Genomic DNA, 26,704 nt, shown 5'->3' on the forward strand with positions numbered 1-26,704 from the left:
CCTCCACAACACGACACTGGTCCTGTGTTCTAAGTTTTACCTTTTAGCTCTTCATATGTATCTTAGGCTCCAGACACACTTGAACGAGGTGCTACTTTTCCAAGCAATGCTGGGGATTCCTACTTCTGTGCCGTTTTCCCAGGCTACTTTTTTCAACTACAATACCTTTTCCCTGTCTACATTCTACTTACAGATTTCAAATGGCACTTCTTCAATAAAAGCCTTTCCATATCCCCTCATCAAATCAGGTATCTTTTGACTTTTATACCACTTTGTTTTGTAGCACTTACAGCATTTATATTTTTGTCATTTTATTCCACCCACCAATGGCTTCCTCCTAACTGTAAAGTGCCTGCCAGATTATGCCTTACTCATTTTTCTACTCATCTGTATAGTGCTGTGAACACAGTAGGGTCTCAAATATTTGCAACTGTTGAATGCATATTTATAAAAACACAGGTTTAAACATTACAACTGAGAACTGCAGCTTCCAAAGTTCCTATAAAACATTAATCTGAAAACAGAAACTGGTAGATACAGATTGGCTTTTCTCACCTCATAACTCTATTAGTTTTTAAAACGTGTTTAGCCTCTTGGGTCTTAATCTTTTCACACTCATTTCATAAATCATGAAAGATATTTATTTCCAAAAATAGTATAAAACCAAAGTCTATTGCTGATCGCGCTACAGTTCTATTGCAAATACTGGGACCATGTTTATTGTAGAAGGCACAGCCTCTATAGTTTTGTCTTGATACTGACCTTCGTTCAAACATTCTCAGAGAATAGAGCTTACAGGTACATCCCAATGCAATGACCAGTAACAGGCCACAGATAAGGCTCCCTATGACGGCTGCAGTTATGACTCTGGTAGGCACAATTACCGGGCAATTCTCCTCATCACTGCCATCGCCGCAGTCATCCTGAGAATCACATACCCAGCTTTCAAACACACAACGATTGTTTTTACAGTGAAAATTTCCTGGCTGGCAAAAAAAGCAGTTTTTTTCATCTGAGCCATTTGGGCAATGATTCTGGTAGTTGCAGCGATCAGAACGAGGATAACAGACTCCGTTTCGGGAACACGGGAATTCTTCCTTTTGGCACATGGTGCAGTTTATTTCATCCCTTCCGTTGGGGCAATGCCAGTACCCATCACAGCGCTGCTGTTCTGTGTAACACCCCCAGTTGCCCCCACAGGGTATTTCCCAAGGCAAACAGAAGCCATCTACTTGGTAAGTGGCATTAAACCCCCTTGCAGCGTTCACTTTGTCGGCACAAAAATGGACCCTGATCTGTCCGGAGGAAGAAACAACTGTAAGAGGTGCATGAGAATCAAAGGCCGTTAAGACCCGCAAAAGCTTGTGTGGATTCTCCTCTAATCCATCGTATATTTTGACGTAGTCGCCATAACCAGTACCATCGAGTTTAAAGTCGGTGAAGCGTAAAATGACTTTACGATGATCTCCGGTGTCTATTAACCAGGTGCAGTTGCTTCCGGGAGGATAGAAATCTGGATAATTGGGAGAATTGAAAGTACCGTAGAAATATTTTAGCCACTGCCCGCAGGTCGGCATGTCACAGTCGATCTCGTCTCCGAGGTCCAGGCAGTCAATGTTGCCGTCGCATTTTAAAGATTCGGGGAGGCAAGTGTAAACCTTGGTGAACCGAGACAGACACTGGAACTGGTTGTAGGCACAGGGCTGGAAGGAAGCGGCCGTCGGCGGATGGGCTCCTCGGGCACAGACCTCCTCGTCAGACCCGTCCCCGCACTCGTCCATGCCATTGCACTTCCAGGCTTCGGGTATACACTTGCTGTTGCCACAGCGGAACTGATCGCAAGCACAGCTGGGTTCTTCAGATTTCCCTGGGAGGGTGTGGGCAGGACGGAGATGGAGAGGAAAGGAGGGAAAAACCATGCTCTTTTAAAAGATACAGAACAGCAAGTGGTATTTTTACAATAAACATTAACTGAGGCTAAGCGATAGGGGTTTAAAAAATCTTATTTTAAAAAATAGATTAGGGGGGCGCCTGGGTGGCTCAGTCGTTAAGCGTCTGCCTTCGGCTCAGGTCATGATCCCAGGGTCCTGGGATTGAGTCCCACATCGGGCTCCCTGCTCCGCGGGAAGCCTGCTTCTCCCTCTCCCACTCCCCCTGCTTGTGTTCCCTCTCTCGCTGTGTCTCTCTGTCAAATAAATAAATAAATAAAATCTTAAAAAATAAATAAATAAATAAAAATAAAAAATAGATTAGGTTCTAACAGCAAATTAATATTGACTCAACAAATTAATATTGGCTCAACAATTCAATTTATTTTAAACACCTATTGTTTGTTCCACGAAGACGTTTGTATTTTGACCCAAAGTGAAGAGAACACAAACCGGGGGTTGCTGGAGGGGAGGTGGGTAAAGGGATGGCTTTAAAATGGGTGATGGGTACTTGCTGTGAGGAGCACCGGGTGTTGTATGTAAGCGATGAATCACTAAATTCTCACCACTCCTGAAACCAACATTATGCTGTGTGTTAACCGGAATTAAAATAAAAACTTGGAAAAAAAAAAAAAAGGGAGGAGAACAATTCTGCTTTTGTAGAGAGCTATTTTACTGCAGAACATTTAGTAATCTAAGATACATGAGCCAATAGACTATACTGCCTAAAATTTTTAAATAATTTATTGTATAAACATCATTAGAATGACAGACATATTGAAATAAAGAAAAATTCATCCATAATAATCACCTTTCCAAATCAATTTTTTCATATTTTTCATATTCTTTTCTAGTTCTTGTTTATATATATATATTTTGCACAAAAGCAAAACACTGCATGAATCTCAGCTAAAGGTATAAATTTATTTAGCAAAATAGTAAGTGGAGAGAGAGAGAAAAAAAACTTGAAATACCTATAAAATTCCAATTATTGTAGTGTACCATCCTAAATATACACCAATAAGGGGGTAGGGGAAGAAAATCAAACATTAGAGCCTTATGGTCCCCAAAACTAACAATGTTTATGACAATACTTACTTTTAAAAAAAATTTTTTATTCATTTATTTATTTATTTTTTAAGATTTTATTTATTTATTTGACCGAGAGAGACATAGCTAGAGAGGGAACACAAGCAGGGAGAGTGGGAGAGTGGGAGAGGGAGAAGCAGGCTTCCTACGGAGCAGGGAGCCCGATGTGGGGCTCGATCCCAGGACCCTGGGATCATGACCTGAGCCGAAGGCAGACGCTCAACGACTGAGCCACCCAGGCGCCCCAATACTTACTTTTTCATTAACAACTTACTTATTGGTAAAGAGGAGACAGAAAATGTGCTTCAGAAGCTAAGTAAGTATTACAAAGACTGTGTTTGTAAGAAAAAAGAGAAAAAGCTGCATATTTGCTGAAAGACAATTACAAATTTTATAAGATGTAAAATGATTTTCAGCAAAAAGTATATGTAATTCTAATACTCTGAGTCATTCACGTATGTATGATCTGGTCACACTTTTTGAAAAAAAAGATTCAGAGTAGTATAAGAAGACTTCTGATACTACAAACCATGGAGGTGAAATGCAATATCTTTTCTGTGAAGCTGTAAAGACAATGGTTAATTCAGACACACAAAAATACTTTCTGAAGTAACTTTCAGGATATCAGTAAACACTCGAGGGAAAAAAAGTTACTTTTAAAATAAATGTATTTAAATATTTAAAAAAGAAAGTTGACCTTAGCTTATAAAATTGATCATTTTATGAGAATATACAAAACACCTTTTTGAGACTGTGCTCTAAAGCACCTGAACCTTCTTCAATCTCAACAGCCTTGAGGCTAAATGGAAATTGTTTTAGAAGACTAGCCCCAAAGTGACTTGGTACTTAACACCACAGAATTCTGTTCATTATCTTTTTTCTTTTTTAAAAACACACCTGAAAAATATGCCAGTCTGAAACCCTTTCTAGAGATACTGTCATCGGAATGGAACCTGATCCAGACGTGGTCTTGGGAAGAAATATATGGTGGTGGAACTGTCGAACCACAAGCTCTGTAACTTTCAGTATTCTTGTACGTTTCTATCGTCAACCAGTCCAAACTGCATCTTCTGGACCCCTGAATATCAAAATCCTGAAAACTAGAAATAAAAAGTCAGAAAAGGCTATTAATAAGAGCAATTTTGGAAAAAATTTCATAATAATACAATATAACTGAGGACTTTATTATAAGCCTCCATATTCACTGATTGTCCTGGGTTTTCCACGCATACAACCATTATCATCAGCAAACAATAACACTGTTTCTATGTTCCTAATGTTTATATCTTTTTCCCAGATTCTCAAACAATACTTCTTCATATGTAATACCAGACTCCAAAATAATGCTAAAAAAAAAATGGGTACTAGTTGGCACCTTGTTTCTTTTTCTTCTGTGTGTGTTTAGGAAGGACCACTTCTAATTCAGAATATCCTAACTGTCCTGTATTTGAACTAGAGACACTATTCCACAATCTGATAAACTGAAGTACACACAGAAAGTCAGCCTCCTCTTAGATTAGACTGGTTCATTTGCTTGCTTAGTGAAAAGTTTGCAGGTTACATTTTCAGGGAGCAAATAGCACAAACCCGAGGAAAGTAAAAAAAGTAAAAATGAACAAACAAAAAATCTGTATCAATAGTGAAAAATCTCTAAGTTTGGGAATTTTTTTTTTTTTTACAGAAGTTATGTTACAGTCAAAGATTATCTTATAGTTTACAAAATATGGGCATGCAAAAAAAGTCAAGAGCACATACAAAATTAACTACTGCTATGAAAAAAGAGAAACTAAGATACTATTTTCCAATAATAGGTCTCCACCAAGAAGGGAATCTCTGACTTTATCTCCTTGCCTTTGCCTTAAACTGTGATAATGAAATTAATTATTCAAAGATTTTTACATCAGGATATTTCCTCTTTAAATAGTGTGAGTAACTATAGCAAAAACTGCCAGATAATCTGATTGTTTCCAGTTTTCCACTATTATGCTTCAAAGAATCCTTATCCAGGTATCTCTACATGAGCAAGTAATTCTCTAGGACATAGTTTTCTAAGTAGAATTGCTAGGTCAAAAGACAAAATTCTACTTTAAATTTAACAGACACTGACAAAAATATTTATACCAATTAATTTCCATTAAGTCTTATGAAAGAACCTTATACTCCATGACTCTGGAAAATTGGGATGTTCTGTTTTTTAAAAAACTGTTGCCAATTGTTTTCCATTTCCTTATTTACTGAGATTGAAACATTTTTTCCAATCTGTTTACTATTTCTTTTCCTATGAATTGCTTTGTTATATCATCCTTCATCCATCAGAAATTTTTCTTATTTACTTAAAGATTCTCTATGTAGTATAAACATGTACCTGTTGGGGGCATGTCTATAATGCAAGATAAATGTACAGATATCCGCACCCACATTCTCTCCAATAGCTGGTGATGTCAGTCCTTTTAACCTGTCATTAGTTGGCGTGAACTGACATCTCTCACTGTGGTTCTATGCACTTCCCTGAGGACTAATGATGTTGAACATCTTTTCATGTGCTTATTGGCCATTCTTACATTTTCTGTGAAGTGTCTGTTCAAGCCTTTTGTCCATTTTAAAAAACTGGGTTGTTTTCTCAAGTTATAAAAATTAATTTTATATTCTGGACTCAAGTCCTTTGTTAGATATATGTATTGCTAATGTTTTCTTCTAGTTTATATGGATTGCCTTTTCATTTTCTTTTTCTTTTTTTTTTTTTTTAAGATTTTATTTATTTATTTGAGAGAGAATGAGATAGAGAGAGAGAGCATGAGAAGGGGGAGGGTCAGAGGGAGAAGCAGACTCCCTGCCGAGCAAGGAGCCCGATGCGGGACTCGATCCTGGGACTCCAGGATCATGACCTGAGCCGAAGGCAGTCGCTTAACCAACTGAGCCACCCAGGCGCCCGCCTTTTCATTTTCTTAATGATATCTCCTAACGAGCAGAGGTTTTTAATTTTAGTTTTGATGAGCCTAATTTATTTTTCCCTTTATGTTTAGTGTTTTTAGTGTCCTCTCTCAAATTCCTTTGCTTACGCCAAGATATTCAACAATGTTTTCTTCTAGTATTTTAGAGTTTTAGCTTTTACGTTCATATCTAGGACTTATCTTGAATTCATTTTTTTGTGTTCTCAGGGATAGGTCAAGATTTTTACACTTACTTGGTTTTATCATGCATGGAACATCCTGGTCTGGTCATCCTGTACCTGTGGAGGTTTTGTTCAGCTTTGCCCTTAGTCTTCGGTGAATTCTTAATTTTGGGACACTGTCTTTACTTATAATATATGACATTTCTGTGGTTTCAATAAAATCCCAAGGTATTTACCAAGCTCCTCAAACTCAGCAGGTTTCAGACTTCAAACTCTGCCTCAGTTGCAGTGCATAGCCACTGAAATCCTGGAGCAGCTCTTTTTACCAGCTTCCTTAGCATCTCTTAAGCATGCACAGTTCAGAAAAGAGCAAAGAATTTGAGAAGAATTTATATGCAGATATAAGGGCTTCCTACATTGGGGCTCTCTCCTTTCCAGGATTTGCCTTTTCAATTTCCATCTACTCTGACAGCCTCAACTCCACCCTGTGATACCACCTCAAGCCCACGAGACTTGGTGGTCTGAGTTCTAGTTACTCCACTCTGCATGGGGAACTAACAGGAAGCAAACGTATCTCACCAGGGTGGATCCCTTCTTTCAAGGGTTTAATTCCTTCCAGTTTCTGCCAGCTTCTGATTACTTTCCAGGACCTTTGAATAGTTTTTAAAAAACTTTTATCCAAAGTTGATAATTGTTTATGGGTGGGCTAGTCAGATTCAAGCTAAGGACTCCCTTAATACACTTTTATCCACTAAAATGTTTAAGATTGAGGAAAGCAGGATCCTTCCCAGAACAAAAGAAATGATCAATCAATATCTATTCATGTATACACTCTTGGATTTGGTTTGCTAGTATTTCATTTAGGATTGTTAAAATACATTTAAAAGTAAAATTAGTTTTCAGGTTTTCTTTTTTTATGTTTCACAGTAGTTTATATAACAAAGACAATGATCACAAACCTGTGCCCTGTGCCTGTTTAAAGTATAGCTCTAGGGTAGAAATTTTCAATTTCTTCATGTTTTTTTAGTAATTAGCTCTCCCTAAACTTTTGAGTCACATTTGGTAATTTAAAATTTTTCTAGAAATTATCATTTTATCTTGATAGTAAAATTTGTTACAAAGCTGCAAATAGTACTTTCTTACATTAAAATTTTTTTTTCATATCTGTGGGCTTTATATTTGCTTGGATCTTCTATGGAGATAAGCACAGTATTGGCAAACAAGGAGAGTTTCATCTCTTCCTTCCCATTTGTCATATTACTCATTTCTATTTATTTCTTGTTGCATTGACTCAGGGTTCCAGTATAAGCAGTGAAAGCATGCATTCTCATCCTGGCCCTTGGTACTAAAATTAACTTCAATATTAAGTTTAAAAATTTTTTTAACAGATACCTTTTATCAGGTTAAGGAATTCCTTATCTATTCATTTATAACACCTGCCTGTAAAACTACTTGGGTTTAGAATCTTTTTCTGAATGTTGACTCAATTTCTTTAGTGAAGAATCAATTCTTGAATCAATTTTGGTAATATACATTTTCTAGAAAATGGTCCAATTCATCTAACTATATAACAGTGTTACCATAAACTATTCCTAATATTCCCTTATGACTTTGAAAGTCTCTATTATTGTATTTATAATTATAGACATTTTTGCTCATTCTTACTAGTACCTTTTCTCCTTTTTCTTCAGTCTTGCCTTGAGGTTTGTTTATTTTCCCAAGGTTTCTGGAGAGCCAGTTTTTGTTTTATTGAATCTTATTGTTTATTCTTTCTATTTCATATTTTCTGGTCTTACCTTACTACTTTTTCTACTTAAGATTTACCATGTAGTGGGGCGCCTGGGTGGCTCAGTCAGTTAAGTATCTGCCTTCAGCTCAGGTCATAATCTCTGGGTCCTGGGATCAAGCCCCGTGTCAGGCTTCCTGTTCAGTAGGGAATCTGCTTCTCTCTCTCTCCCCCTCTGCCCCTCCCGATTGCTCATTCTCTCTCTCAAATAAATAAATAAAATCTTGGGGAAAGAAAAAAAGATTTACCCTGTAGTTTTCCTTCTATACTCTTAAGTAAATGCTGAGTTCATTTATTTCCCATTCTGCTTATTTTTAAGTGAATGCATTCAAGCTGTGAATTTTTCGCTAAGTACTCTATCAATGTGTTCCAACAGATTTAATATGTAATATTTTCATTATGGTTATTTTAAAAATATTTTATGAGTTCCACTGTGATTTTCAGCATTAGTGCAGGAGTTATTTAGGAATATGCTTTCAAACACATGGGTTTCGTTGTTATTTCCTCCCAGTTTTTTATTGTGGTTTCTTATTTAACTGCATTGTGGTCAGAGAACACAATCTGAATAATGCAAAGTCTTAGAAATGGAATTCAGAATTCCTTTGTGGTTTTATAATCAATTTTTTTGTAAATGTTCCATATGTTTTTGAAAACAACGTATTTTCCCTATTCATTGAAATAATATAAACATACACATATATAATACATGTTCCTACTGGATCAAGCTTGTTAATTTCTGTTTATCAAATCTTCTATCTTTACTATTTTTGTTTAATCTATTGAATTCTGATTAAAGGTATGTTTATTAACTTCCACTAACTGGATCAGTCAAACTTGGTAATTCTCCATATTTTGTTGCTTTGCATGTATTTTAGGCTATGTTATGAGGTATACAAAGTTTACCATGATTCCATCTTCCTAGTGCATTATTTCATTTGTTACTAATATTATAAGCTCAATTACATCTAATGTTAATCTTCCTACACTAGCTTTCTTTTTGTATCAGTATTTCCAAAGCTTATCTTTTTCTATCACCCCTTACTAAACTGTGTTTGTTTTGTTTTGGGTATGTTCTTAGAAGCCCTTTATAGGAGAATCATACCAATCAACAAACCAATAAACCTGATCGGATGGTCTTTTAAATTTAAATGAGTTTTTTACTGAACACCCCTTCTATTAGGGGAGATTTTTCATTTTCCTCCTTTCCTGTGTTCTTTTGTATTCATAGGTTTGGTTTTTTTTTTACGTTTCTTTTACTTTACCATATACTCAAGATTGCTATCTGTTTTTTCAGTAGTTACCTTTAGATGTTGTAATTCAAATACTAAAACATACATTTGTCCTAATAAAGTCCAAGTAAGAGTATTCGGTGTTTCTATTCTCCTCTCAAATTCTGAGATTTGGTGGAAATGTTTACAACCTTATTTTCACTAATCTCTAACTGAAATTTGGCATTTCACTTATGAATATAAACAACAAATCATGATAGTATTTACAATACCTGTCACTCTGTCACCAGCAGAAATCACAGATAATTACATATTACATTCCAGTTTTAATAGATATCTAGAATAACTATTTACACTGAAAATCACCTTGAAATTACAGTAGCTGTTAGGACGATCAATTACTAATAATGTTAATAAGCATATATTACTATATTACAAACTGGTAAAAATATCTGATAGCTATACTTCAATATAATTGGTTCCCTTTGTAATAATATGTATTATGATTTCTGAGTTTAAAAACATTCTAGGAAAGGATCTATAGGTTTCACTAACTACCAAAGTGTTCACAGGATAAAAAATGTTAAGGAAAAAGTCCTGATGTACTTGTGATGAGTACTGGGTGATGTGAAGAATTGTTGAATCACTATATTGTACACCTGAAACTAATATAACACTGTATGTTAGCTATACTGGAATTAAAATAACAAAAACAAAATAATAAAGTTTATCATGTCTGGAGTAAATTTGTGTTTGGACTCTGTTGGCTGTTTTTGTTAGTATTAATATTTTCCATACATTCTGGAAATAATGCTCATTCTGTAGAAGCTTTTCTGGTTCTCTCTCTCTCCTTTTAACCTACCCTCTTTCTGTGTTCCCCCGTCTGTGTTCTGTAGCTACATCCACCTGGGTCTCCATTCCAGAACAGTCTTTACATGGTGGTTCAGAGCATTACAGATCCTGTCGTGGAGTCAGTAGGTAGCCTGGTTAAATTCCTATTTGTAATGGTATGTCCTCCCACCTCTTTAAGTTTTTAACCCCATATAAGTTCAGGCAGTGGTTAGTGGTTAATGCAAGTTTTTTTCAGCCTTCTATCTTCTTTTAAATTAAAAAAACTTTTTAAATTTTTATTTAAATTTAACTAATTAACATATAGTATATTATTAGTTTCAGAGACAGAGCTCAGTGATTCATCAGTCTTATAAAATACCCAGTGCTCATTACATCACGTGCCCTCCTTAATGTCTATCACCCAGTTAACCCATCCCCCCCCCCCCAAGCCTTCTTTCTTGAGCAAAACACCCTGACTCCAGTCCTTGGCTTCAAGCATGGAATTAAAATCCAATTCTCTGTCTCCTCTTGTTAAGATGGCCTTTGTTGATTTGGTAAGTTTCAAGGGAGAGGAGTAAGGTAAAAATGCCTTCATGTTACAATCTTTAACCAGTTTTATAAGGAGAGCTCTAAGTTATTGCTTATACATCGTTCATAAAATTTTAGTTTCCCTCTTTTATCTAGATTTTAATTTTATTTTAAACTCAGGAATGAATGCTTTCTTTTTATCAAAATGTTTTATTAATTTTTTTAACAGAGAGAGAGAGAGCGAGCGAGAGAGCACACGTAGGCAGAGGCAGGCAGAGGGAGAGAGAGAAGCAGGCTCCCCACTGAGCAGAGAGCCTGATACAGGGCTTGATCCCAGAACCCTGGAATCGTGACCTGAGCTGAAGGCAGATGCTTAACTGACTCAGCCACCCAGGTTCCCCTATCAAAATGTTTTAAAACATCTCTCTATTCTAGATAATCATATACTTTTTCTTTGACTTGTTCATATGGTAAATTAATTTAGAATTTTCTAATATTGACTCACTTTTATGTCTAAATGAGCTGCATCTGATCATGGTATAAATTAAATTTCTTTTGAACAATTTAAGATTACACCAATATTCACAAGTGAAACTTGACTGTCTTTGTGTGTATGTGTGTGTGTGTAGATCTTTTTAAAGTTTGGTATTAAATGATAAGGATTTCAGTAGGAACTAAGACAATTACTAAAATCACTTTCTGATCTCATTAGGCTGTGTAAATCCAAATTCATCAACTTTTTCTGGAATTTAGGAAATTTTCTAAAAGATGTATGGCTTATCTCTAATTTTGTTCTGCATTTTAGTATTGTGCTTGGTTTTAGTGTTTCTTTGTAAAATCTCAAGGGCCCAACACATGATCAGAACCAAATGGCAGTATTCCATGTAGCCTCCTCCGTGCTGGCGAGAATTTCCAAGTTTTATGGAACTGAGCTGGTAGGTGGGAAATATAATTTTGGGGTTGGATTTTTAGGTTGAAAGATAAAAATCTCTAAAAACTCTAGTTTTATGTTGAAAGAAATCCAATACGAGGAATCCCTATGGTAAAAATGCTATTTTGTAAACATGTTTATACTTAGTCATATTATAAGTAACAGAAAATAGGCATATTGTCCGGGTCCCAACACTGGCAATGCAGAAGGATCACCTCAACAGCACACGCTAGCAATCCATCAGGCGAGAGAATCACACTTCTCACAGAGAACAGTTTCCACACGAGCTCAGCTTCAGTGTTCCAGAAGGTGTGGCCTGGGGCAGAACGGGCCAGAGCAAAACGAACCAGATGGTGCCTGCTTTATGGCTTCCTCAGAAAAAGGGGGACTGAACACAGTTGTGTTTCTCAAGAGACACTGGTTGTCTCATTCGTTAAGGGACATAAATAAGGAAGACGGATGAAACAGACAAAGGGGATTAAGAGGTACAAACTTCCAGTTGTAAAATAAGTACGTCACAGAGATGAAAAGTACAACACAGGGAATGTGGTCAATATATTACGGTAACATTGGTGACAGACGCTGACTACCGTATCACGGTGGGCACCGAATAATGTAGGGAACTGCTGATCACTATGTTGTACGCCTGAACTAACAGAACGCTACACTAATTATATTTCAAAACCCCCCGCAAAAGTAGGCTAAACTCACAATCTTATTTTGTAAAAATGTAAGAAGGGATTTGAGTCTGTGATATGCCAGGTCTCTTCGAAATCTGAAATCCCATACTTCTTCCCACAAAAACGCTGCCAATGAGAGAACGCCGAGGACGCCTTTGAGCTGCTGCAGGCACTGCCTCTGCCGCAGGCCATGATTTCGGACTGCTCTTTCCGTTCAGGCCTCAGTTCTTCGTCAAGGCACAGTATTGTCTTCTTTTTCTCCCCTTCAGGCAAAGTTTTTTTCTAATAGCCCTGATATAATTTCCTTAAGCAAGCGTTATCTAGTTCCACCGAATCTTTTCTCCTTAGTATCTTATCCCCATAGTGCTTTTCTGCAATTTTAAATATTTTTAAAATGAATCTTAAGCTTTTTATTTCTATTTATTGTAATCTTAAACTTTTGTTTATTTCTCCTAGGAGCCTCTTTCATTTTGTATTCTTAACAAAAGTTCTTGTGTTTCAAAGTTATAAAAAAAGAGATTTTTCTAGACACCTTGTCAGCTTATTTCAAGTCTTACACACACACACACACACACACACAGGTAAACACTACCATCATGTTTTAGCTTGGTAAGAGAGAGGATTCTACTAATGAGACTAAGGTTATGGGCTGGATCTCCAGGTGGATTAGTGAGTTTTGTTTATTTGTCCCACAGCCAAAGATTACACTCTTGTTCCTAATAAGCTATTTTGCAAATGTGCACCTTTTGTTAAAAGGGGATTTAGAAGAACATGGGTGGCTCAGTGGAAATCCATTACCACCATCAGAAAAATACTCAAAACACATACCCTTATAATAGGGGAAGGACCTTAATATGGTATTGGTAACTATATTTTATTACATTTTTAGAAAACTGTCTTTTCATATAACTGCATGCTGAGTGATGATACTTGGAAACTGAATTTATATTTTGTAATATTATATAGTAATTCAGAAAGGTATCAGAATTACCTTATAGTAATGATTTCCCCTGGGTTTGCCCGTATGAACCAGCTGCAGTTGATTTTGGCAGGATATTCAGAAGGCCAGCCTGGGCTTGTGATTATACCACTTGGTGCTCGAATTTGTTCTGGAGTCTCTCCACAAGCTGGAAGAAGCCAAAGCAATCTTAGCTAATTATTATACTTTAAAACAAAGCAGGAAGTAAATCAGTGTTTATTTAAAAAAAAACCCCACACTTCAGGCATCAAATCATACACAATAAAATATGCTAACATCAACCTTAAAGATCTTTTATTATTCCAGGAAGATATTTTATTTTCTTCCCTTTTAGTCAAAGTATTTCATTCTAATTAAGTACATATTTTGGGGAGGCACGGAAGTTTTCATATTGGACCTTTGAATAACAGTTTAAGAGTCAGGATAACTAGCTTTAGCCATGGCTATTGGCTAATCAACTTGTTCCATTTATCTTTTTTCAAAACTCACCTTTTAAATTCATTTTCTTTATTATAAACTAACTATAAAGTTCAATGTTTACTGAATTACTGTGTTTAGATCCTTAAGAGTACAATTTTGGTTTTTCGACTTTAAATTAAAAGACTATTATATAAATTGTCTTCTGAACAAAATTATGAAAGGAAAGCACATATAAACACAATAGTAAGATGCTGGATTCTTACGAAGTCAGTGGATGATTGGATAAAGACAGCAAAGCACTATACTTCAAAATTACTGCAAAGTAGTTCTTTAATTTATTCTGTTAATATTTCTAAATTTTATTACAGGGAGATAAATGAATCCTAAATTATTTTAAAATAAAGGCTTGAAAAGGTGACTAAAATATCATTATGTGATTAGATATTTGAATATTATGAAGAAATATAGAACAAGCTTAAACTACTGCCAACACTTTCCTGGTTTATTCTCCTTGCATTATCTTGAACTTTCAGAGTGATACAGTTCACATCTTACCTATCCAGAGGTCAGCAGATAATGTGACAATTTATTCTCCCTCAATTTAAAAAATAGTCATTGGGCTACAAAAAAATACATGATGAATGTTTTACGTTTTCAGTAAAATTTAAAACCTTAGAACCTCTTATTTGATGTAATTTCAACATATTAGATTATTTGATATTTAAAATAGCAGCAGATTAGAAGCAGCAAATTAAAAGTGAGGAAAATAGTTGCCAGGGGTCCAGAGACAGTTATCAGAAGTAATGGGGGCAATTTTCAGAATAAAAAAAAGTATGTGCTGAACTCAAAAACCATGACAACTCAGAACATGTATAATACTGCCTATCTTCCAAAAGGTAAGAGAAGACTCTCCTTTCATAATACTTAGTAGTCATGCCTAGCTAAAAGAGTTATTGAATGAATACATGAATCCTTGCAAGCAAAGTGCCTGGGGTAATATGTGGCCTAAACTTCCATGCTTTTTGAGTTCTGCTGTTAGTTTAAAAGTTAGTTATCCCAATTTATAGATAGGCAAGTATCCCTATTACAATTATAATTTTTAAAAATGGCCTTTTTTTTTTTTTAATAACAGAGGTTACAGTCCATTCAATTAAGGTTAAAATGCTAAGAAGTATACTATACAATTTAAAAAAGTTTTTATCTATAATGATCAAAATAAAGCAAGCTATATTGCTGAAAGAGTCGATCCTTATTTCTATAGAATAACCCATTCCCTAAAGAAAAAATAGAATCTAGGTTTTAAAAGTATACTTTACTGAAGAAAAAATGTTCATGCCTAAAATGGGTCTACCCTGGAATTAGGTACATTGCACCAAAGGGATCTTGTTTCCAATCACTGTTAGAAAACAGACTCACAACACAGAATACAAGGATATAATATATCAAGAGCCTACTACACATCTTATTGCCCACTCAGAGTTGAAGCTTCCAATTTTTTTTTTTGATTAAATTTCATTAAGAGTAAAATTTCCCTTATAATTTTTTTTACATTTTGATGAATGATACTTTAGAAAAAGACTAAATTTACCTAAATGTGAGCTTACTGACAATGAAGTGCCAGAGGTTTGCTTTTAACTTTGCTCTAATGAATTATCATCATAATAATTAAAGAAAAGATACCCTAAGTAATTTATCAGAACTTTTTCTTTCTTCGTTATCGCTTGCCAAAGCATTTGGGAGTAGTATACTAAAGTAAAAACCAGGTAGGAATAACTTATGGCAAAGCAGACAATTTGTTAGCCTTTAAATAAATGGATAGAGTACTTATAGGGGAAAAGCTAGGAAGAATTTCATTAGGTTTTATTAGGCTTTGTTTTAAATTTCTCCCCCCTGAATACCTGAGAAACCCATAGGTGGTGCTCTTATACCAAAAACTAAGTTATGTTCTGATACGGATGCTCAAAAATACTATTGTGATTATTTTTTTTCATACAACTGCCCCAGGAGAAGATACACCACTCATAAATAAGAATGGATATTTTAAGATTTAGTACATTTCTAATTCAATAAGTACTTTAAAAACAAAACGATAGTATCATGTTTCTCCCTTAATTGGTTATGAACACATATTTTGATTTAATTTTGCACATTTGTAACATGACTGAGTTTGGCATTTAGTTTCAAAACCAGCCGGTGACTTTTTATCAACACATTTTTTGCATGTGCAATACATTGGGCATGTAGATAAATATACTCTAGAACAACCATAACTTCTTCCTTTCTCTATTTAAGAAAGAATAAATTCAAATGCCAAGAGTAAGATTAACATTAGAAACCATTAAGAAAGTTTTCTGTCCCTTTTTGGTTAAGAATTTGGGTTAAGATATAGATATCTGGGTAGATTTGGAATCATAAGATCTAGATGCTATCTGTTCTACCTGCCATTTACTGGCTTTGTCATATTGTGAACTACTAAACCTCTTTGGGTCTTGGCTTCCTTATGTGTTAAAATAAGAGGTTGCTATTTGAATACCTTTAAGGTCTATTTTAGCCCTAAATCATGCCCACCCCATCTCCCATCATCAAGATATATTTCTACTACATTTCTTTTTTTTTTTTTAAGATTTTTATTTATTTATTTGACAGAGAGAGACACAGCGAGAGAGGGAACACAAGCAGGGGGAGTGGGAGAAGGAGAAGCAGGCTTCCTGCTGAGCAGGGAGCCCGATGCGGGGCTCGATCCCAGGACCCTGGGATCATGACCTGAGCCGAAGGCAGACGCTTAATGACTGAGCCACCCAGGTGCCCTCTACTACATTTCTGATGGCTCATCAGGATGTACTCATAAATTTTTCCTTATTTTTTCACTTTTCTTTTTCTCTTTGGCCTACTGAAACCAGACTTCCAATTCTTAATGCCATAAAAACCTTGCTAGCAGGCAAAACCATCATTGACCTCACTGCTGAATCGAAGGGATGCTCAATCCCCATCCTACTTGATCTCTCTGGAGTATCTAAGAGGGATTTGTTTTTTCCTGATACTCTAGACTTTGCTGACATCACTTCTCCTGGTTCACCTCCTACCTCAGACTGGTCTGTGTCAGTTCTCTAGTCCTAGATCATCCTCTTCAGCCGGCTTCTGCCTAGGCTGGTGTTTGCAGTTCATTCCTAAGCCTTCTGCTCTCCTCGCTCTCTGTGGAAGGTCTCATTCCCTCCTACCATTTCAACTATGCTCTACAGTTCATGGGTTTAAGATCTCTAACCCAGAGATTTTGCATAGTCAAACGCCCACTGGACATCCCAACCTCAAATTCAACACGATCAGAACGGTGTGTATTTCCCAAATCTTTCTTTTTATCCTTTATTCTGAATCTTTATTGTCTTAGGCATCAGCTGGTTAAAGGAACAGTCACTTTACCTAATTCAAATAAAAAGGAAATTTACTTTAATATTACAGGCGATTTCAAGGACTTCCAAGCATAGGAAATAAATCAGGCCTTAACAGCGACTAAAACTAGAAATTTCCAAATCAAACATTGAGACCGCCTTTATCACCTCTTAGGCCTGCTTTATCTCCCAACATCTACCCCAGTCTTCCAATTGACTTTTTCTGAGTCCTCTATTTTTTTCCTTATTTCAGTGTCTTCTAATGATTTCCCATTCCTAACTCATTGTAACCCTTCAGCTCAAGTACCTATCATCAACTGTAATTTCAATTTTTCTTAGTTTATTGTTATTCATTTTATATCTTTTTATATGAAAGATTGATTTGTGGTGTTATTGTTACAATCAATTTGATAATACTTAAGCCTCCATCCCCTCACTTGTAAATAGGGATTAAAACACTGCCCACCACCTAGTGTTACAAAGGTTAAATACAACTGTTATGGTAAAGGACTCAGCACACTGCTTGGATTACAATGAACTGTCAAGAAATAACAGCACATGATATACTAAGTCAGACTGGTTGGTAGTAATGCCTGGAATGGCTGTAGTGAGATGTGTTCAGACTAAGTGGGAAAGAGCCAGTGACTATTCGTTTAATATGTACTGGGCACCATTATGCTCTGGAAAGAATGAGAAATTATGCCACCAATTAACTGGTTATCTGACATGGGCAGAAGCCAGGGTAAGGATAAGGTTGGGATACATACCCACAAAACAATGCTTTAGGAAATGAATCTCTTTTTGTTTTGAACTAAACTATTTATATAATTCTGCTAGTTTGAACGTCATCCATCCAGGCTTTGACTATACTCCCAATTTGGGATATACCAAACCTGACATTCTTTTACCTACATTTATTCTACCCATTCCTTCTCTACTGCTTATACGTAATTAGCTTAGCTATAGTCTGATTAATTCTGCAATGAGAATTAGTTAATACATAACAGGCAAATAGAGAAATCTTGTCAGTATAATGCAAAGTTGTGATCAATTTTATTTTTAGCATGTAAATGATTTGAAGTATCCAGAAGAGGGTGCTTTCACAGTTTAAGAAAAAATACAAAAACCCTATAGAATGGCCTTCCTTTATTGCCAAGTGGTTACTTTACTAGCTTAAAGAACTGCTTGACTTTCTTCTATATTAGTTTATCTTGGGAGGTTGCAAGTACAGATGGGGATGTGAAGACATTTCTCTGCTATAAAAACAAAACAAAACATTTTAATAAAGGTTATCTCTGAATTATATATATATAATTATATATAATTTATATTATATACATATATAATTTTTTTTTTAAAGATTTTCTTTTTAGGGGCGTCTGGGTTGGCTCAGTTGGTTAAGTGTCCAACTCTTGGTTTCAGCTCAGGTCATGATCTCAGGGTTGTGGGATCGAGCCCACGCACTGGGCTCCATGCTCAGCGGGGAGTTGGTTTAAGATTCTCTCCCTTTACCTCCCCCCGCCCCCCAGTTCACATGCACATGCTCTCTCTCTAAAATACATAAATAAATCTTTAAAAATAAAATCTTTAAAAAATTTTTTTATTTTTAAGTAATCTCTACATCTAATGTGGGGCTTGAATTTACAATCCCAAGATCGAGAGTGGCATGCTCTACCAACTGGGTCAGTCAGGTGCCCTGAATTATATTTTTATTTTTGATTAAATTGTTCTCCTAGAAGCAAATGTCTTCAAGGAGTAAGTAGGAAGCCCAGAAGATACAGATGCAAAGTCTGGACTGATTCTAGGTATACATGTCAGGGATACTTGACTGTTGTTAGCATTTGGATTGCTATTTTGTCAGGGCTATCCTTACAAAGCTACATAGTTGTAAGGGACGTGTACCAACACTACTTTTCTCATAAGCCCTGTTAGTTTAGTGTTTAATTTAGCAGATTGTGAGATTTTCCAGAAATGATTATATTTTAGTCTTTGTTCATTTTGATTCCTTAATAGACCTCTTAACAACCGGTATCACTTCTGGTTCTTGGAATACAAACATCTACAAAAAACACATCTACCTAATTTACTCTGGTCAGTATCTTTAGATATAAACAAGCATTCAAATATTTTAGATGATGATAATTCATTATCTCTACTTTTGATAAATTTCCCATAACTTCAGAAACAGAAACTCCCAAGTTAAGGAGGTTCCAAATGTTCATTCAAAAGACTGCAACTTTCCACTTGGACAGCATCTTCTCCATACAATTATGTAGTGATTAGGTTATCTGATTAGCTCTAAAAAGCCTATTTAATTCATAGTGGTTCTAAGAGGACAACTGGAATGAAAAAAATGAAAGAAAATGGCATTATTATAATGCTAGTGGTTAAGCTATACTCAAAGGCTAAACTAAATATCTACAGTTTTTAACTTATCCTGTTTGTTATCAATTAAGAAAGGGAGAATTAACTGAGGAATGAATAGGTAGAGATTCTCTGATGGTGTTCTCAATAAGATTTTGATATTAGTCTTCAGGTTTAGAATACAAAGATCTCACTGCATAGTTTAGAAAATGACAAAACTGAGAAATACTTAAGACTTCATACTTAACCTGATACCATTTCATTAATGTCAAAGGAAAGCAAAGAACTATGGTTTTAAGCTACATTAATGCAACATAACTATCAAATTTAAATAAATCATTTAAAAAATAGGAAGTGTTCAAACTACCTCTATTTCACAGGACACATGGTAGAGGAGAGGAGAGAATGACTTCAAAATAATGTCAAAGAAACTGTCCTTCAATTTGAGATTTCATGGTTTTAAAGTCCGAGGAAAAAAAGAGGCAGGCAAGGAAATTTATGATTAGAACTGAACTACCTGTGGGGCGCCTGGGTGGCTCAGACAGTTAAGCGTCTGCCTTCAGCTCAGGTCATGATCCCAGGGTCCTGGGATCGAGCCCTGCATCGGGCTCCCTGCTCAGCGGGAAGCCTGTTTCTCCCTCTCCCTGTACCTGCTGCTTCCCCTGCTTGTACACTCTCTATCAAAAATAAATAAAATCTTAAAAAAAGAAAAACAAAAAACAACTGAACTACCTGTAAAAGGAAACAAAAATGACAATTTCCTGTTCTACAGATGAAGAATTGGGTTTCTTTTCAAAACTGACAAGAGTTGACACTTTATGACTACAAGTAGTTTAGACTAAAAGTGACATGGAATCTTTGGGCCTTTGGTTTTAATAAACCACAAAACTGAGATGCAAAGAAAAATCAACTATGCTTTACTGACCACTGAAGTACCTAAAATACGTATGTAAAGCACACGAAAAAAGCATGTAGAGAATTAATGCTCTCATGGAAATTGCAGTTTTGTAATAATGAGATATGCTTATTCATTTAGTCCGAGAAACATATAAACAGTTATGAGAACATACAAAACAATATAGTCCTGAATGATATAATACACTTTAAAGTAATTATAAATAATGCATCATATGGGCATATGGTATTATTAAATAGACACAAAGAGCCACACATACAAAAAGCCTGCATTATATTGGTATAGAACAGAGAGGGCTTACCAGACTATTAGCACAGCATTTTTTTTTTTTTCACAAAACAGAAGTAGGCAGAGCCAAAGTAAAGAAAGAGCACATTCCAAATCAGAAAAATTTAATGACCCAATTCTGTAGATACCAGTCAAGCCAATGTAAGCTACTATGAAGAGAAGTGATGTGATGCAAAGAAAGAAACTGGTGAGGCACAGAGGTCAGCTAAGAAGTTCCTCTAACCTGTAAACTTTTACTTCACAGAAGTGTCACTATCTAACACGAGCAAGAGCATGTTCAGTCTGTTTATAAGCACAGGACGGCATTTATAGTCAGTGGCGGTCACTATGATTTGGCTGTCTCATTTTTCAGAGTATGGTGTTTTATAAATATTAACTCCATTACAGCTGATAATACAAAAGCAATTCCAAATGTTGAAAACACTAGCAAGAAGAAATTAATTCCAATGGAAACAGATGTACTTAAAAAAAAACCAAAAACGTCATCTCTTAGATAAAGCAGCAGCAAAGGGTGACTACTGAATGGCCAAATAGGGTGTGAGAAAGAAGATTCTGAAGGCTGATGAAATCACATGATATAGGGAAAAGACTGTGCCTGCACAAGCAATACCAGGCATTGAGACATGGAAAATTAGGATATGCAGACAGATGATTAGCATGAAAACCAGACACCTACTGGTCCAGTTAATTTAGGAGAAGGGCAGCACTTTGAAACTTAAAGGTTAAGTGTGGTGCATAAGGCTGAAGATGAGATTCTTGTTTCAAGTCCGAGGTTTATGGTTCATGAGTTGAAGGACAGTGCATACAATCAAAGGGAGGAGTGTGTGGTCAGGCCTGTGGATTCCATGACTAATGATAATGTTGCTGCCTAATAGGTACTTTCTTTCTTTCTTTCTTTTTTAAAGATTTATTTATTTAGGTGGGGGAGGGGCAGAGAGAGAGAATCTCAAGCAGACTCCTCACTGAGCACAGAGCCCAATGTGGGGCTCCATCTCATGACCCTGAGGTCATGATCTGAGCTGAAATCAAGAGTTGGATGCTTACCTGACTGAGCCACCCTGGCGCCTCTCAGGTACTTCTTTTTAATTCTTAGTACTATTTAATTCTCTTCTTATTCCTATTTAACAGACAAGAACGAAATGGAGGCACAGAGAAATCGATTTTCGTAAGATCACAAAAAAGCTAGTAAGTGTCACAACTGGGATTTGAACCCAGGCAGTAGGCTTCAGAGGCTGCAGTCCTAGCCACTAAGACACACTACTGCCCTAGAGAACTCCCTATGACACCTGGAATAATTATCAGGAAGACAGAGGGAGCTGCCTCAACAGAATTTCAGTAAAGATAAAAGTAGTTTATTTTGGAAAAAAGTTCTCTTGGTCCTGTATTAACACAGAGAGAAAAGGTTTTAAAACTTCTAAACACTGGTTCTTATTTGCTACAAATCTATGTAGTGACTGAAGGCAGGACTAATCTCCTTCTTGGTTTCTTTGGAAGAGTATTTTAGGACCTACCTTTAATAAGGAAAATGTACACACAGCAGTTAATTATAGGTAAGATGTTGAGGGCACGGGGTAGAATAGCAGCAATAAGGGGATGTAGTGAAGGCTGAAGGAGGTATTTTAAAGGAAAGAGGAACAGAGAAGGGGAAAGGCAGGGAAGGCTGGAGGACTAACAGAAGATGGTAGTATTCTTAATGTTAGACAGTCAGTTTAGAAAGCAAGCATGTTGAGTATGAAGTCTATGGGTCACTGAGAACACCGGGCGAGTCTCAAGTGAGCATCAGAATCCAAAGATGAATGAGGTGCAAGAGTGGCCCTCTGTCAGGCTGTCCTCTATGACACAGCTAAGCCCTGGCAACCTCCATAGGAAACAAAAGAAGCCCATCGTTAGGAAGAAACAACTTCAGTTTGAAAGTTCTCTTCTTGCAACTTGACTGGGTTTGTTGCCTATCCCAATGTCTTGATTTCTTTGACCTTTTGTTGCCCAGACTCCGTGAATATCTGGTATCTGAGCTGAGCTCTCACATAGTATAAATGTCAGAACAGTCAGCACACTGAGGGTGGACAGAACTGGAAGGAGACAAAGACTGGACATGGGTAGTGTTCCCTTAGATTTACTCTACATTTTATTCCAATTTTTTCAGAAACTCAGAAAACTGAACTTCCGCTTTTATGGAAATATTTACTAACACTCTAACAGCAATATTTACTAGTCTAAGATGGGAAGGTTTTTAATTGTTATTTAAAAGGTAAGATCAGTACAAGCAGAAAAATTTATATTAAATCTATCACTCACACTCAGGACTCTCAGTATTTTCAAACCTATTACTAAAAATCACACATTTCTACTTTGAGCAGGAAATCCTACATCTAGCTGCTTATAATTAAATGAATATTCCTTTGCATTAGCACAGACACTTAAGAATGAACACAGCAATGTATTTATTCCTATTATTTTAAATACCGTTTTTTTTGAGGACCAAAATATTTCATGCGGTCTTTAGCTCTAATCAAGGCAGGTAACTCCTTAGTTTCTTGAGGGTCACTAAAGTCCAGAACAAACAAACAAATAATGATCAAGGGCTACATGGCAGTAAAATAAAATACATTTTTTAAAAAGTCAAAAGAGGCACAAAATATAGAAAAAGGAGGAAAAACAGAAAAAAAAAACCCCATACAGTTTTTCCAGTTCCAATAGGGTCATGGCACAATATGAATAAGATAAGGAGAGTACCCTTAATAAAACTATCCAAGCAGCTTTATTCTAAAATTTCTAAGTAGTAAGAGTAATTCTGAGTTTTGCCAGCAAAGCATAAGATAAGGTAAATGGTGGAAGATTAAACCTTTTATACATTTTTCTAAGGGCATAAAAGGGCAATTTTTTTCCTGTTAAGGGCATAAAAACTATTGATATGGTACCTATATTTCCCAATTTTAAGTACTACAGAAGATTAAAATGCTAAGCAAGCCACTACTTTTATTTCCTGAATGGGAAAAAATATTAATTTTGAAGTTTACTGTGATTCTTGCTAGAAAAATAGAAGAGGCAAAGCAGAAATCAGCACCTGAGCAAACATAAATTGGCCTTGACGTTCATGATTTTTCTAAGCCATTTTTATCAGCTTTGACATAGTTTTTTTTTAGTATAAGCACATCCTTCTCCAGGACTGTTCTAGTCTTAGTGTCTTGTCAAGAGTGATACCCAGAAATAAATATACTATCCAGAGTGTGTTTAAAAGAGGAGTAAAGAAGAACTTCAGGGGTGCCTGGGTGGCTCAGTCAGTTAAGTGTCTGCCTTTGGCTCAAGTCATGATCCCAGGGTCCTGGGATGGAGGCCCTGTCAGGCTCCCTGCTCCCCTCTCTCCCTTTGCACGCCCCCCCACTTGTGCTCTCTCTGTCTTTCTCTCTCTCTCAAGTAAGTAAAATCTTGAAGAAGGAGAAGAAGAAGAAGAACAACAACAACAACAACTTCTATCTACTTTGTTCTGGATACTGTATTTCCAGTACTGTAGTTTAAGATCAAATCAGCTCTAACTGACATGGAGCTATTAGTCAACTGAAATCCAAAGTCTACCCTGCTCATCGGCCAAGTGACTGGCTTTTGCACAAAAGCTGCACAGTACATCCAATTCAAATTCAGGCCTTAGCAAAATCACAAATAATTAACACGCTATCACACTTTGAAGAATTAGTCTCAAAGTAGAAAAAGAATTATTTTCAAAGTTACAGAATAGAAAAGAAAGTGTCAAATGTTTGAATGCAACGTATTATACCTTCACTGGATCTGGCCCACTCACTCGAGTGGGTGAGTTTTACTTCCACCATCTAAGCATCACACACTGCTGTCAGGTTACAACCTGTTCTGTCGAAGGTCTTGGGTGCTCACACTTACTGTTCTGATGCTGAATTTGTTTACTGCTTCTTATAATAATGTAATATAAAATTATATAATAATCTTGCTATAAATATGCAACTGCTTCACTAAAGACTTGATAATAAATGAAATATTATGATTATATAATATAAACTATGCTTCATATAAAATATATTATTGTATAATAAAACATTGTAAGTAATATTTAATTATATACTATGTAATGCTACATATAAAAGTGTAATACATAAAATTATAATACTACCATTACTTACTTTTCTGAAAGTTTCAGGGAGTGCTCTACTCCAGAAACTTAAGTGTCTCATAAATAAACTCTCTGAACACAGGCAATGCCTTTATTTATTTATTTTTTAAAAATATTTTATTTATCTGACAAAGACAGACACAGCGAGAGAGGGAACACAAGCAGAGGGAGTGGGAGAGGGAGAAACAGGCCTCCTGCCAAGCAGGGAGCCTGATGCAGGGCTCCATCTCAGGACCCTGGGATTACGTACGACCTGAGCCGAAGGCAGACGCTTAACGACTGAGCCACCCAGGCGCCCCCAGGCAATGCCTTTAAAAATTAATAGTATCCTAAACTATGTGTGTGTATTATTTTTTAAAAAATGTACTCTGTCTTGTATTCTATACTCACTTTATTCATTTGAAGGACAGTTTCTTGGCTTCACATTGTTCTATTTTTTTATATTCTGAAATCCTAAAAACCCTAATGGGTTCAGTATCACCTAAAATATAATAAACTTTCCTCCCTTTCTTCATTTAAAACATGGGTAAAAGACACACCATATAATACTGGTCAAAAGAACTGGTGAAATTCTTTTAGTAAGCTTAGTAGGAGGTCCAGTATTTGACTGAATAATTGAAAATAATATTAAAGTCACACAGGAAAGGTACAAAGGACCACTTATACCTGCTGCTTTACTCATGCAACTTCTCTATATTTAAAAAATAATTGTAAATTGCTATCAAATAATTATAGTTTAGGCTTTACTTCCTTTCATAAGATCTGAAAATTCTAGGATAATAGAAGTGTTATCAGACTGGATGATCTTCCAGGGAAACTTCAAAATACCACATTACAGTATTTAAGCCTAAAACAGTGGCTAAAAACAAAAGCCACTTTACTACAGTGCTCTACACTAATGCAAAATATTACTAATTAATTTGTAAGCAAAATAATTGCAATTTAGAAAATAATATATCCTAATTAAAAAGGCACAACTAATAATTATTTGTTTTAAAGGCTTATAGGATCAGCAGTGTGCTAGGCCTTTGAGTACTAAAATGTAAACTGTAAAATGCAAATACACAAACATAAAGGTGATGACTTTTTAAAAAGATTAATTAATTAATTAACTAATTTATTTGACAGAGAGAGAAAGAGGGAGCACACACACAACCAGGGGGAGCAGCAGAGGGAGAGGGAGAAGCAGGCTCTCTGCTGAGCAGGAAGCCCGATGCAGAATTCGATCCCAAGACCCTGGGATCATGGCCTGAGCGGAAGGCAGATGCTTAACTGACTGAGCCATCCAGGTGCTCTGATGACTTTTTTTTTTTTAATTATTTATTTGAGAGAGAGATAGAGTGAGTGCATGGGCAAGTGGAGGGATGGGCAGAGGGAGAGAATCTCATGCAGACTTCCAGCTGAGCAGGGAGCCCGACTTGGGATATGATCCCAGGACCCATGAGATCATGACCCTGAGATCACAACCTGAGCTGAAACCAAGAGTCAGAAGCTTTAACTCACTGAGCCACACAGGTGCCCGGATGATGACTTTAATAGAATAAAAATTCTGACAAAACAAAAGGAGAACAATACTTAAAAACTACTTGAAATCTATTTTATATACTCTGCTAATTCAGTTAATATAAACAAGGATCAAGAAAGAAACTTCCTAACTTGATATTCTCTTTCTCTGCTCCCAGAAATGTGGCTTTGCCTTACAAAAAATTCCATATTAAATATAAAGTAGACTCAAGATCAAGCTAACCTCGGCTACAGATGTTATAAGGTAGAAATATCTAGAAGCTGCATCACTGATGAATTGGGAATAACATGTTAATCCTCGTATGTAAAAACTTTCTATTTGAGAAAGCAGCAAGCTCCCACATCTGTTCCTATTAGCAACCAGAAAATCTTTAAATTTCAGAGTAGTTTTGCCTAACTATAAAAGAAAGCCAATCTCATTCTCTTATTCTTTGCAATGTCACAACTCTAGGCCATGAATCAAAAGTAGAAGTAAACAATTACATTTCTGAACAATCTGGGGAAAATAAAAGGTTGGGACTTTAATAGAAACATAGTAAGATAAAGTTAAATGAGAAAAACATGATTATACCCAA

The 26,704-nt window shown here is 36.0% G+C and overlaps 1 protein-coding gene across 2 annotated transcripts in view; it reads right to left on the bottom strand.

Annotated features, from left to right (window-relative positions):
- Positions 1 to 26,704, bottom strand: part of LRP12 (LDL receptor related protein 12) — a 73,439-nt gene that overhangs the window by 7,739 nt on the left and 38,996 nt on the right. For both annotated transcript variants that reach the window (XM_035011727.1, XM_035011726.1), the window contains 3 exons: positions 13,106 to 13,241; positions 3,915 to 4,117; positions 763 to 1,867 (listed from right to left, as the gene is read on the bottom strand). In XM_035011727.1, coding sequence (XP_034867618.1) covers positions 763 to 1,867; positions 3,915 to 4,117; positions 13,106 to 13,241 — 1,444 coding nt within the window. The remainder of the gene's footprint in view (positions 1 to 762; positions 1,868 to 3,914; positions 4,118 to 13,105; positions 13,242 to 26,704) is intronic.

The sequence above is a fragment of the Mirounga leonina genome, unplaced genomic scaffold (genome assembly GCF_011800145.1).
Source record: "Mirounga leonina isolate KUSES-001 unplaced genomic scaffold, KU_Mleo_1.0 Mir_165, whole genome shotgun sequence".
NCBI lineage: Eukaryota > Metazoa > Chordata > Mammalia > Carnivora > Phocidae > Mirounga > Mirounga leonina.